Source organism: Petaurus breviceps, unplaced genomic scaffold (assembly GCF_028583685.1).
Source record: "Petaurus breviceps papuanus isolate PSGF00001 unplaced genomic scaffold, PetGlider_PUasm1.0 98, whole genome shotgun sequence".
In the NCBI taxonomy this organism is placed as follows: Eukaryota; Metazoa; Chordata; class Mammalia; order Diprotodontia; family Petauridae; genus Petaurus; species Petaurus breviceps.
The window spans coordinates 28,361,262-28,375,974 of NW_027187460.1; the positions used below are offsets into that span (position 1 = coordinate 28,361,262).

The following is a 14,713-nucleotide window of genomic DNA, read 5'->3' on the forward strand; positions in this document are numbered from 1 at the left end:
CTATGCTGCTGAGGTGAGCATGTCACCTCCCCCTTTTACTCATCTCCCTTTGTTTTTTACCTTTCATCCAACTCTCACCTTTGACTCCAAGAAGCTGTAGCATGTGCAATGGTAAAACTATCTTGGCAGATGACCTAAAACAAACAGGATGTCTACCACAAGCATGAGAAGACACCCTTCCCCAGAATGAGCAGATGAGAACAATCTGTTCCAACAGCCATGAAGGTGACTGAAGCAGGTGTTGTGGAGAGCTTAGAGCTCGATCAGACATCAAAGATGCCAAAGTCATCCACTACCCCCCAGGCCATTGCCATCCTGACTTTTGCCTTGCCACTGGATTTCAATGACTCTGGAAGGGAGAGAGTGACTTGCACGTGAACTGGATTTAAGTGAAGCAGAATTGCACAAAGTTGTCGGTCTCACTCTTTGTTCCAGAGTTACTGAAGTCCAGTGGCAAAACAAATCTAATTTGTTCCCAAATAAATTCTCTGTCTGCAGGATTTTGTTCTCAGATAAATACTCCAGTTAATACAGTTGCTGCAGAAGTTACAAATTGATGACCTCTTTTGAAAGAAGTCTGTTCTGTCTGTATGACCTTAGGTAAGCGACCTTAACCTACCTAGGGCTCAGGTTCCTCATCTATAAAAAGAGGGGCTTGGATTACAAGGCCTCTAAGGTCCCTTCTAGATTTCAATCTTAGGCAGAATACAATAAAATACAGTTGACTCATGGAGGTTACCTTATAGAGCATGACAAAGGCCAAATTTGAACAGTTGTCTCACAACCTTTTATTATTATTTTTTTTTTGGGGGGGGAGGACAGGAGAAGATGAACAGGTAATATTTTACCATCTTACAGTATTGCAAAGTTTTTGTTAAAAGCAACATTGCACTGGATTTGTATATACCAGTGAAGAGAGTATTACCTTATATTCAGAATGATGGATAAAAACATTTACAATGCCAATTTGCCAATAGTGGACTGTCAACAACTATTTATTAACCACTTTCACAGGCACTGGACTAAGCACTGGGAAGACAAAGAAAAGCAAAATTCTCTCTTCTTTCTCTCAAGGAGCTCATGATCTAAGTGGGGAGACAGCCTTAAAGCAACTATGAACAAACAAGATATAAATAGGATAAATCAGAATAGTCAAGGGAGGGAAGGCATTAGTATTAGGAGGGATTGGAAAAAGCTTCTTGCAGAAGGTGGAATTGGAGCTGGAACGTTGTAATGTCAAGCAAAGAAGTAGTTAATACCTTGTTTCAGCTTTTCAATTAACACAGAAGTAGTTAACACCTTGTTTCAGTTCTTGATTTTACCAAGTATTAAGATCTAGAACTTGTGAATCCCACAACTTGTGAACCCTAGAACTTGTGAACTGCAATAGGAAGGGGAGGAACTGAAGGCCACATATAAGGAGAGGTCCAGGTTGGAGAGAGCAGAACTGAAAAGGGAGCTCTTGTGGTGGAGGAGAAAACTTGTGTTTGTCTGTTCTGTCTGTGTGGATTTTTGTTTGTAATACTTTGTGCAGAAGCCCTGGGACCTTACTGGAAGTCCTGAAAGGGAATTTTCTGGTTGTCTATTTACAGAAGTCCTGGAGGAGGGATTTGGCGGTCCTGGGACTGTACTGATGATTTGTGTTGATCTCTTGGACCTGGTTTGTGGGTCTGTGTTGATTTCTATGCTGATGATTTGTGTTGAGTTCTCAGACCTTGTTGGTGGGTCTGAGTTGATTTCACAGGCAGACAGTGAATCAAAAATGGTGCTGGTAATGTGTATGAATATTATTGTGGCTCTGTCAAGCTTTGTCTTCCCAGAAATAGGAACTATGAAGGACTTGAGGTGGACTGGATACTGTGAACTTCAATATGGAATGGGAACTGGACAAAGAGCTGGACAAGGAACTGGGAGCTGCCTGCCTTTGAACCCAGATGACAGTTGTATAGATTCGGGCAGAAGCTGGGAACATGGAAGAGAAACCATGGAAGCTGAGAGCCAGCCTCAAGTCAAGATGAAAATATCTCTTCTTGGGTACCTGATGCTGACTGAGAAGATTAAGATTTACTGTGATCTGGGGTGGAAAACTTTGACCTTTGTATTTTGTGTCCATTAAGGAGACAAGCCTTCTTAAGGATGACTGAATTAAGGACTCACTAAATGACTGAGTTACTAAATTACTGTACTTTGTTTAAAACTATGTGGCCACTTTGGTGAAAACTATGCAGCCATTTTAGTGATAAGTTGTTATGTCATAACATTGTGAATGCTGTACTTTGATTCTATGAATGTTTTGCCTTATAGAAAGTTCACTATACTATGTAATCAGAACCTTGAAGCTGTTCACAGCAGTAGTCCTCTGGAAAGCTGCTCATGCTTGGCTTTACAAACCTAAGAGAGACTAAGGAAACATAAAGTGAAGATGAGGAGGGAGAGAATTCCAGGCATGGGAAGGGGGGGCGAGGAGAGAGCCACTGAAAATGTCCAGAGTAGGAAGAAAGAGTATCTTATGTGAGGAACAGCAAGGAGGCTAGTTACTGGATCACAGAGTATGTGGAATGGAGTAATATGTAAGAGGATAGGAAAGGTAGGAAGCAGTCTAGTTATGGGAGGCTCTAAGAACCAGAGGATTTGTTCCTGGAGGGGAGCCAGTGGAGTTAACCTAGTGGAGGGAGGGAGGGCTGACATGGTCAGATCTGTGTGCTAGGAAGAACAATTTGCCATTACTAGGTCTGTATTCCAAAGAGATAAAAAACAAAAAGGAAAAGACCTATTTGTACAAAAATATCTATAGCAGCTCTTTCAGTGGTGGCAAAGAATTGGAAATTGAGGGGATGTCCATCAATTGGGGAATGACTGAATAAGTTGTAGTATATGATTATTTATGATGGAATACTACTGTACTATAAGAAATGATGAGCAGGACTTTCAGAAAAACCTGGAAAGACTAACATGAACTGATACAAAGTGAAATGAGCATAATCAGGAGAATACAATATTGCAAAAATTGACTGTGAATGACTTAGCTCTTCTCAGCAATACAACAATCTAAGGCAATTCCAAAGGACTTATAATGAAAAATGTTATCCATCTCTAGAGAAAGAATGATAGAAGTGGAATGCAGATCAAAGCATACTTTTTTTTTTACTTTATTTTTCTTGGGTTTTTGTGTGCATGTCTTTTCTTTCACAACAGGACTAATATGGAAATGTTTTGCATGACTGCACATGTATAACATATCAAATTGCTTGTCTTCTCAATGAGGGGCAGAGTGGGAGTAAGAGAATTTGGAACTCAAAATATTAAAAAACGCATGATAAAATAGTTTTTACATGTAATTGGGGAAAAATATTACTTTTTTTTTTAAAGAAAAAAAGGAAAGAGCAATTTGAAATATGAGAAGAGGAAGGCTTAAAGTGGGGAGAGACTTGTGGCAGGCAGATCAACCAGTTACTGTAACTGTCCAGGTGTGAGGTGATGAGGGCCTATGTTGTGGAGGTGGGAGTGTCAGAGCAGGACAGATAGAATTGATAGGACTTGATCAAATGTTGAATAGGGTGAAGGAAGTGAGTGAGGAGTCAAAGCTGTGAGTCTGAGGGACTAGGAGGACAGTAGGGCCATCTTCCAGATGGGTAGAAAAGGGTAGGATTTTTGGGAAACAATAATGAGTTTAGTGTTTGTCATTCTGAGTTGAAGATATCTACAGTTTGAGAGGTCTAATAAGAGATAGCTGGAGATTGGAAAATGGAGATTAGGAGAGAGATTCAGGCAGAACAAACAGATTCAAGAATTATTTGTATAGAGGTGATAATTGAATCTCTTGGAGCTGAGGATATCAGGGACAAATTAAAGAGAAGAGAAAGCAGAGAGGTCAAGAAGGATAAGGATTGAGAAAAGGCCATTAGACATGGGCATTGCAGGTAGTAGGGAAACAGGTGGTGGACAAGGAACAACTGAAGATTAGTGATAGGAAAATCTGCTGCAGAAGATGAGATGGAGAAGGAACACCGGCATGTAAAATATTAACCTTGTCAAAGAGAAGAGTCACATTTTTGAGTGAGACAGGTGAAACAGGAAAGAGTGGCGGAAGGCATTTGAGTAATGTAAGACAAGGAGGAGGAGAAAGAGGGAAACTGATAAACAGCCTCAGTTTTTTCAGTGAAATACAAGACAAAGTTCTGAGCTGAGAGGGTGAAGGAAAGGGAGGTGTGTGTGTGGGGGGAGTTGGGGCAGGATAAAAAGGTCTGAAAAAGCTGCTGTGGTAACTGGAATAAAGAATAGATGTGAGAGGTATAAAAGGACTGCCTAGCAGCAATGAGGACCCAGTTGAGAGTATATAACATAAATTTGTAATGGACCTAGTTGACATGTTTTCATAATTTTCTACAGCTTTGTTTGGCAGCAGAGTAGGAGTAAAGGCAGAGAAGATGGTGAGAGAGCAAGATCTTTAATAGTATAAGGGGGAAAGTGACTTGAGAGAAGAGGACAGAGTAGAGATGAAATGGGTCACAAGGGGTCAAGATGTAGAGGGGAAGAGAGAATAGTCAGTGCAGGGGTGATGTAAAAGAATTGAGGGGATGAGGGATTAGAGGTCACAATACAGCCTAAACATTAAATACTATGAAATACAAAAAGCAATTTGCACGAATGCCTACATCTCTTGAAAAATTCACCAAATAAGAAAACTATAGAGAAAAAACTTACAGATAATTATTTTATTTAACAAACGTTTTAAAGAGGAAAAATTTAAATGAACGTTGTTACTTGGCAGTTAAAAATACTGTGGATTATGTTTGAAATCATTAATTTTACCTGCAAATGAAACAGAGTAAACAACCTGCTCTAATCAGCTTACAATAAGCACGTGATCTCAATGGACACTGGTAGACTTTCCTTTCTATGAGAGCACAAGAGCTGTAGACATCTGCACCATTTAGTAGCTCTGTTTGTTCTGACTTTCGGCTATTCTTCTGTGGTTTTCGATGGCTCTTCTGAGCACCACATCTTGCACAAGATCTGTCAACTTTACATCTGTATGACTACAGCCAACTTTAGGGCAGCTGTCAGAGAGGAAAGAAAACAACAACAAATCCAATTATAATCCAGAGGTTCTATACTCCATATTAACTTATAATAGCAACATCACATATGTAACAGAGGCGAACAGACCTGCAGATGGTATTTCTATTGTAAAATGATTTAATATTTATATTTTTAAATGGGAGCATATTGCCAAAAGAAGTTTTAGGTCTTTAAAAAACAGGAAAGACACCCATCTGCCTGTTACTGTTTAGATGGTAGTTCAAAAAACATCTAAAAGCAGAGGGCTGTTCTTTCCATTCTTATGACTAAAAGCAACTATCTTCATCTGGTCCTGTGTTTTGTAACAGTTTAATATGCTTATCATATTATAATACATATTAAAACTTATCTCTACTAGTCTGTAAACTCCATGAAGGCAACAACTGTCTTATCTCAACTTTGCATTTCTCCCATAGAATAGCAAAGTTATCCCCACAGACTATATAATGATGTTTTATCCCTAGAGCAACATATTTTCAGTCATCCATAATAATCCATTTCTCATTTCTAAAAATTTTGCAGAAAGAAGATGCAAAAGCTAAAAGTCTCTCTTTGACATTCAAATCAAGAAACCTTTATTAAAACATCTGTTTCATGAATTGCATTGTGCTAGGGGACATGTAAAGCTGAAATAAGACTAAGGTGGATAAGATAAATACATAAATAATTATAATAGGAGCCCTAAGTACATAAAACATGTCCAGCCGGGGAAGCTTGGCAGAATAACAGAATGGCTTTATTGGTACAACAAATCTAAAGCTCTCACTGGTTAACACTTTGGCAAAATGGAATACTAAGTGTAGGAATGAATCTCTTGGATTAGGACTATAATGCACACTAGAATGATCGATTTCATAAGTTAACCTAGAGAACAGCTTGCTCTTGGGGATGGAAAGAAACAAGTATCTGTCTCACAGTGTGAAGTAATGGAAAGAACGAGGGACTTGGAATCAGAAATACCTCTGTTCTAGTCCCAGTTCTGCAATTTAGTATGTGCTTGACCTTGAACCTTAGATTCAGCATATGTAAAATGAAGATAATAATACTTTCACTAAGTACTTCACAGGATTGTCGTGAGAAAAGTTCTCTGTAAATAGAGATGTGATAGTTAAATGTGAGCTTATTCTTCTTTCTCTTACATACACCATGGTGTATAAAACTCAATGATCCAGACAATGAGTAATATTTTTGGATAGGGAAGTGGATTGTGAGTTGGTAAAGACCTCCTGATGACATAATATGGTTTCAATTAGTGAAACAACAGACATTCTGAGAACCACTGATGGATTCAAGCACACAGAAAATTAGTTTCAGTTTGGCTAAGTGTGAAGAAGTGTACTTATTAGGGAAAAATCATAATACGTAAGATGAAACTCTCAGAACTTGAGGAAAAAAAGACTGATGTTATTTTGGTTACATAAATTCAACTCAGTTATCTTCTCAGGAAATTGAAAAACAAAACACAATAAAGCAAAGAAGAAACAACTCCCTGGAGGTGCTTTTTACCAGATGAGATTACAAAAAAAACCCTTAATGACACCATCATACCATGGACAAGGGCACTCCCACTGCCAGAGTAACAGCACAGAGAACATTTTATAGCCATTAGTCCATTAATCCCTACAACACCTGGTGAGCCAGTCAGGTGTGTCAGTTCCCTTCCTTAAGCCCTCATGTCATCATAGTTCAGGACTCAGAGACTATTGGCTTTGGAAGAGAGGCTTGGTTTTTGAAGAGGACAGAACATTCCATCTGGGCAAAGAGCTGTCTAGTGGATTTGTGAGTGCCCAGGTAAGAGCCAATATGGGCACCACGATCTGGCTACACAGTCTGACTAAAAGGTAAAAGCTCCTGAAGCCCTTAGGATTCAACAAAGCAACAAAAAAGAAAGAGATGGAAATAGAGGGTTAATTAATGGGATTTGAAGCCTCATGATAGGCACAGTGAGCTACCCTATTATGCACACCTTAATTCTCAAATAAAGACCAATTCATGGTTAATGAAGTAACCAAAAATAGTCTTTTTCTCTATTGTTATCAATTTGTCTAATACACATGTGAAGGGACAAATGTTTCTGAAATAGTTTGTTCCCTTTGTAAAAAAAAAAAGTGGGGCAGAGGTTGGGAGATGAAAAATTATTTTTTCAAAACCTCCCTTGGAAGAAGGTAATGAATGATTCTCATTTTACAAATAAAGAAACTGAGTCTCAGAGAGGTTAAGTGACTTGTCTGTTTAAGGACCAATAAAATGGCAGAGCAGAGACTCAAACTGATCCACTCCTCTTTTCAGTGCATCACTCTTCCTCCATCTCTTTGTCTTAGCAGAGGGCTTCAAATAATACTTTATTAATAAAAACTAAGGTCATCTATAGTGAGCTTGCTCTTCTCTGCAATGATACACCTTAAGTTTTCTTTCTTTCTTTCTTTTTTTTAGAAAACAAACATAATTTATTTGTATAAAATTAACAAAAACCAACTGGGCTGCATATTACTTCTTTTCCTGAATGGACATCTGGGCAACAGCCTTCCATGCTTCATCTGCAGCATCAGGGGAGGCTGGTGGATACCATCTGATGATATATTCAACCAGTTCTTTTGCTCTAATTCTACAGTGGTTACTTCCGAAAACTTGCACCTCTGCTTTTTTGGGCTTTTCACTGTCCTCCTCTTGATTGAATAGATCTATTTTAATCTGAGCTCCCAAAAGGGTCTCTATGGCTCGAATCCTCAATCCTTTCATCCCTATGAGGGCCCCCACGAGCCAAGCCTCGACCAGGAACCTCAGAGGGCCTTTTTCTTGGGGCTTGGGTCTCAGTCTCCGAGGACGAGACTGGTTATACTCTTCACGAACAAGCTGGTTGCTCATGGTGGCCTTGGGACACAGGTGAAGCAGACCCTTAAAATTTCTATACACCTTTTCTCCTTGCCAAGGGCAGCTCTCTGCTTGTACACTTAGTTCTACACTCTCTTGTTTTTTTCTTGGAGCTTGTTCCTCCCATTATTTGCTTTCTGCCCACCTCTTCACCCTCAGATCCAATCTCCCTTTAAGCACTAGCTCCTGTCTTGCTACCTACAAATACATTTCAACCTCCTATATCTGTGAAAGTCTTCACTTGACCATGACATTCCCTTCTATATTTCTCCTCCCTTTCTTAGTTTAACTCCTAGGAAATATTGTCTATACTTGCTGTTTCCCTTTCCTCACCTCCCACTCATTTTCAGCTTAGTATAATCTGACTTTTGTTACCATCACTCAACTGAGACTTCTCTCAACAATGTCACCAACAATCTCTCAATTGGACTTTTCTGTCTTCCTCCTTCTTGGCTTCTCTGAAGCTTTTGACATTGTTGACCATCCTCTCCTTCTCGATACCCTCTTTTCCCTAGGTTTTCATGATCCTGCTTCCTCCTGGTTCTCTTCCTATCTGTCTGACTATTCCTCAGGGCTGAATTATCATCTGTGTTCCACCTCCTGGGCATGAATCTACTTGCAGGACTTTGTCCTGGGGCTTCTTCTCTTGCTCTTCTCTCTCTGTGCTCTCATTAGCTCCAGAAGTTCCTCATCTCTGGGCAGATGGCTTCCAAAAGCACATTATCAATTTCTCTTCTCTTGTCTGAACTCCAGAGCTCTACATCCAACTGCCTGCTGCATATCTCCTCCTGAATGTTTCACAGGCATCTCAAAGTCATCATGCCTAAAATGGAACTGAACTTCCTCCATCTTCACTTCCTAATGCCTGTTGAAGACACCATGATCCTTTTAATAATACAAATGTGTAACCTCAGGGTCACACTTGATGCTTCCTTTTCTTTTACATACCCATATCCAATCATTTTCCAAGCTGTGACCATCCTGTATCTACTCTACACTATCACTTGCATTTTTTGCCATTTCTTTAGTCAGCCATCATCCTACTAGCTCTGGCACTCAGCATCTTTTGCCTGAACTGTAACAACATCCTAACTGGTCTCCTTGTTTTCAGGATCTCCCCTGTCATTATAACTCTATGGCTAAAATGATATTCCTAAAGCACAGTTCTGACCATCATCATTCTCTTAAGAAGCTTCAATAGCATCCTTCGATAGCATCTCTAGAATAAAACACAAACTACTCAGTGTAGGATTTAAAGCACTTCACAATCTGGTTCCATTCCATCTTTTCCAGAGTTACTTCTCATTCCTCCCTGCCTATACTCTACAATCCTTCTAATTGGTCTATTCATTGTTCCTTACATACACATTCCATCTCTGGACCCCAGCCTTTGCCTAGGTTGTCCCCGATGTCTGGAAAGTGCTCCTTCCTCAATCTGTCTCTTGGAATTCTTGACTACATTTAGAGCTTACCTCCAGTGATACCGACTACATGAAGCCTTTCCTCAACTTCTCAGAAGTTATCACTTTATCTCCAAATTTACTTTGCATATATTTTGTATTTATTTGTGTACATATTGTTCCCTACTCTCTTCTTCCTCTCCCTGCCTACCTCCCGCAGGTAAGAATTTAAAGTCCTTGATGGTATGGACTATTTGGTTGTTTTTTTGTTTGTTTTGTGTTTGGCCAGGGACCATGTTCAACATGAACTCTGCAAAGCAGGATGATATATACCACAAAGCTCTGCACATATCATGCACTTAATATTTGGGGAATCAAACTGAAAACTCCATTAGAACAGAATTAGGACTTAAATCACAAATATTTTGTTCTTCTCCAAAGCCACTTCACAGTTTCAGGAGCTGAACCTATATGACTCAGACAGTATCCCAAAACACAATATACCTCTCACTCTAACTCCTCAAAGTTTAATTAGAACACACTAGGAAAAATAAATGCAAGACATCTCAAATTGGATGCTGGTCAATCCAAATATGGGGAACACAATTTCTCATCAAGATTGCACATTTGGCCATGAACTTATCAGGTCAAAACTGCCAACACATCAATGACTTCAAGAAAAAATTCTGGAGAGATTTTGGACTCTTCACTGAAATTTAGTGTGGTTATCAACTCTATCACAGAATGCTGTTTCCTCCTCAATATCATATGGAAACATGACTATATTTGCATAATAATATAAATAACAGTTTAGTTTTTATAGTGCTATTTGGTTACAAAGTACTTTTGCATAGGTGTTCTCTAATTTGAGCTTGATAAAATTCACTTAGGATATCATGCTCATATCTCAAAATCAGTTTCCTCTCAAATACAATCAGTTGCCAAGTCTGGCCGTTTTTGTCTCAAATGTCTTTCATTCGACTCCATTTCTCTATTAACAGTTATCACCTTATTTCAAATCCTTATTACCTTTCAACAAGACAATTATTCATTTGTAAGATAATTTTATAATGAAGTTAATAAACATCATCAAATATGAACATTTCGATAATCAAAGGATAATTAAAAGGTGGATTATGCATTAAACTGTGAATTTATATTATGTAAAGTTTGTCTGTTCTTTGTTTTTTACTATGGGCACCTTTCAAAGAGATAAACTAAATTTAACATGGTAGTTCCAACACAGCCCTGCTTGTCTGTATTCCTTTCCAAATATATTTTTGCTCTCTTTAATTTATTTCTTTAATGATTCAATGACTATTCTTTCTTTTTGGAGTAGTTACCACTATCCCTCTCTTTTTCCATCTGACATCCCTCCTCCAAGAACTGATCTTCTGGAGTCATAATAGTCATTATTGTTCTTAATTTCTTCATAGCTATTTTTCTTTATAATGTTGAGATCAGTGTATACATTTATCTTTGGATCTTCTCAGTTTACTCTGCATCAATTCATATTAGTCCTCCATGTTCCATGAATTTGTCCTTGTCATCATTTGTTATATCATAATAATATATAATTGCATTTACATACCACAATTTGCTCAGCAGTTCCCCAAATGATAGGCACCTCTTTAGCTGGAGATCTTTGACGTGACAAAAAAAGCTGCCACAAGTATTATTGTACATATGGTCCTTTTCCTCTTTCTTTGATCTCCTTGGGATATAGGATTTTGTTTGCGCAGAAATTTTACCATTTATATAATCAAAATTATTCCTTTTATCTCCTAGGATCCTGTCTATCCCTTGTCTAATGAAGAACTTTCCCCATATCTACAGTTATAAAAAAAAAATCCCATTCTTTTATAATTTATGAATATCCATAGTAACCATTTTAAGCTTATTGTGAGATATGGAATAAGATGCTTGTAGAAACCTAATAATTTCAGTTTTCTTAGGAATTTTTAAAAATAGTTAATCCTAATCCTAGTGTCTGGAGTTCATGGATTTACCGAACACTATGTTACTATGTCTGTTTGCTTATGCATCTCTTATACCTGATTTGTTCCAATGATCAACTTTTCTATTTATTTTTCCAATTTTTAACCAGTATCAAAGAGTTTATGAGGCATCCAGAGGGCTAAGTGCTGGACTTGGAGTTAGAAAGACCTGAATTCAAATCCTGCCTCAGATACTTACTAGCCATGTGACCCTCATCAAGTCACTTAACCTCAACTGGCCTTAATGCACTGAAGGAGACAATGGTAAACCACTCTAGATCTTTGTCAAGAAAACCCTATGGAGAGTATTGGGGTGCTGTGGTCCATGGGGTCATGAAGAGTAGGACACAAGTAAACAATAACAGCCCAAGAATTTTGGTGATTATTGCTTTATACTATCTTTTGGCTGCTAGGATCCCTCTGGTATAACTGCCTTGTCATGGCAGAGGGTCTTGTGTAGCCTAATGAAACCCAAGATGGAAAAGTCATAATGGAAAGTTCTGACAAAAGGTGATCCACTGGAGAAGGAAAGGGCAAACCACTCCAGTATCTTTGGTTCAGAGTGGGAGTTTTATAGAATATCTTCTTTTCCTATTTTTAAATGCACAATTTAGGTGATACTAGGATTAATTTCTCTTTCTTTAAACAGCTGACAGAATCAACTTGAAAATCCACCTGGTCTTGTGTTTGTTTGAGTTCCTTTATGGCATATTCACTTTCTTTACTGTTTGGAATATTTAAAATCTCTACTTCTTATGTTAATCTAAGTTTTTCATAGTTTTGTAAATATTAATCTATTTAAGTAATCAGTTTTGTTGGCATATAAATGGACAAAACAGTTTCTAATAATCTACTTTATCTCCACTTCATTTGTTGTGAATCCTCTTCTAGCATTTTTGTTTTTGTTTTTTGCTTTTTGGAGAAGGGAAGACAGGGCAATTGGGGTTAAGTGACTTGCCTGAGGTCATACAGCTAGTAAGTATGTCAATCCTCTGAGCCTGAATTTGAACTCAGGTCCTCTGACTCCAGGGCAGGTATTCTATTACTGCACCACCTAGCTGCCCCCTTCTAGCATTTTTTATACTGGCAGTTAGATTTGCCTATATTTTAAATCATATTGGCTAAAGGCTTATCATTTTATTAGCTTAAAAAAAGTTCCTAGTGTTATTTATTAAATTGTTTTTCTTTTTAATTTTACTTCTTTGATTTTCAAAATTTCTATTCTTGTGTTTGATTGGAGATTTTAAATTAGTTACCCTTTATAACCTAATCCCTTTCTACCTTTCTAGGCTTCTTACACCTTGCTCCCTGACATACTGTACTCTTCAATCCTGTGACAACCACAAACAAGTCACTTTATCTCTCAAGCTATTAATAGCTATATGAAAAAATGCTCCAGACCACTAATAAATAGAGAAATGTAAATTAAAGCAACTCTGAGGTTCCACCTCACATCCATCAGACTGACAAAGTTGACCAAAAGGGAAAATGATCATTGCTGAAGGAGCTGTAAGAAAGCAGGCAAATTAATGCTGTTGCTAGAGCTGTGAATGAATACAGTCATTCTGGAAAGCAATCTGGAACTATGCCCCCAAATTACTAAATTGTACATTTCTAGTGATATCACTTATAAAGAGGTGAAAGAAAGATCAGTATGACTATATATGCAGAAATACTTTGTAATGCCAAGAAGCAGAAACTAAGGAAGTCAGAGACAGAGAGACTCAGGATACAAAATGAGATGTAATTTTATCTTGGGGGAGGGAGGCACAGGCAATGTAGGAACTTCTTTTGACTCTGCACATTTGTTAAGAGTCTTGTTTTACTTCCCTCCCCACCCCCTACTGGGGGATGGAGGAAATGGGAGGGAAAGTAAATAAATTTTTGTAAATTGAAAAAAAAAAAGCTTAAAAAGGAAAGTGGTGGTTAAAAAAGCAGAAGGAAAATTAGGAGAGAGTGATGTCTTTAAGGGAAGAAAAACAATCTAGCAGGAGAATGTGATCACAAAACTAAAAAATTAAGGGGAGAACTATAAAAGACTGAAAAAAACCCCACCCCTGTTTTTGATGATTAGCAGATCACTGATTAACAAGTTCTGGGAGAATCTCTCTCCTCCCCACCTCCAGTCAGAGGGTACTGAAGAAGTAAGAGTTCCAAGGCTGAAGTAAACTTTTAGGATAGGGTGAAGTGATCCCTGCAGCATGATGTTCAGAAGAGTGTAGCCAGGGGAGGACTGGAGAGATGGCTAGTTTGTTCAAATGTCATTTACTCCCCCACGCCTTCCTCCTTGTTTGCATAGACTTCTATTTTATTACATGAGATAATTTTACCTTTCTTCCTTCCCTTTCCCACAATGCATTATTCTTATCCTCCTTTTCCATTTTTCTTTTAAGATCATCAAGACATAATACAATCACTTCCAGATCTTCTGTCTAATTAGACTCCCTTTATGACCCCTGATAATACGGATGGGGGGGACACACACATCATCATCTCTCATATTAGAATATAACCAGTTTATCATTATCACTATGATTGCTTGTTCAGTTCGCTTTTTTAGGTTTTCCTTGACTATTGTGGTTGCATTTCCAAGCTTCTATGCAGTTCTGAACTTTCTATCAGGAAGACCTGAAAATTCTTTATTTCATTAAAGTTCCATTTTTCCCCTGTAGGATTATGCTGACTTTTGTTGGACAAGTTGTTCTTGATTTTAAGCCTATATTGTTTTTCTTCTAGAATACCACATTCCAGGTTCTCTTCTCCTTTATAATAGTGGCTGCTAAATGGTGTGTGATCTTGATTGTGGTTCCTCAGTATTTTAATACTTTCTGAGTGCCTACAACATTTATCCTTTGACCTGGATGCCCTGGATTTTGGCTATAATGCTCCTGGGAGTTTTCATTTTGGGGTTTCTTCTAAGAAGTGAACAGTGGATTTTTTTTTTCTATTCCCATTTTGCTCTGTGGCTCTAAGAGATCTGGGCAATTGCTGTTTGTTTGTTTTTTTAAAGATTTCTTGAAATATGATTCTAAGCTCTTTTCTTTTTTGTCATGGCATTCAGATAGTCTAATGATTCTTAAATTTTCTCTCTTTAATCTACTTTCTAGTTCAATAGTTTTTGCTATAAGATATCTCACATTTTTTGCTTTTTTTTTTTCAATTTTGACTGTGTTTTAATATTTCATTCTGTTTCAGAGTCATTAGCTTTTATCTGGTACCTTCTAGTTTTTAGGGAGTCCTATGTTATAACCATTGTTCAGCATTCAGTTGTGTTCAACTCTTTGTGACCCCATATAGGGTTTTCTTGGCAAAGATACTGGAGTGATTTGCTGTTTCCTTCTCCAGTGGATTAAGGCAAACAGA

General features: G+C 37.9%; 1 protein-coding gene across 1 annotated transcript in view; it reads right to left on the bottom strand.

Annotated features, from left to right (window-relative positions):
• Positions 1 to 4,700: 4,700 nt before the first annotated feature.
• Positions 4,701 to 14,713, bottom strand: part of NSMCE2 (NSE2 (MMS21) homolog, SMC5-SMC6 complex SUMO ligase) — a 284,003-nt gene continuing 273,990 nt past the window's right edge. The window contains exon 7 of the mRNA XM_069081200.1: positions 4,701 to 5,060. Within this exon, the coding sequence (XP_068937301.1) occupies positions 4,934 to 5,060 (127 nt within the window). The 3' untranslated portion in view covers positions 4,701 to 4,933. The remainder of the gene's footprint in view (positions 5,061 to 14,713) is intronic.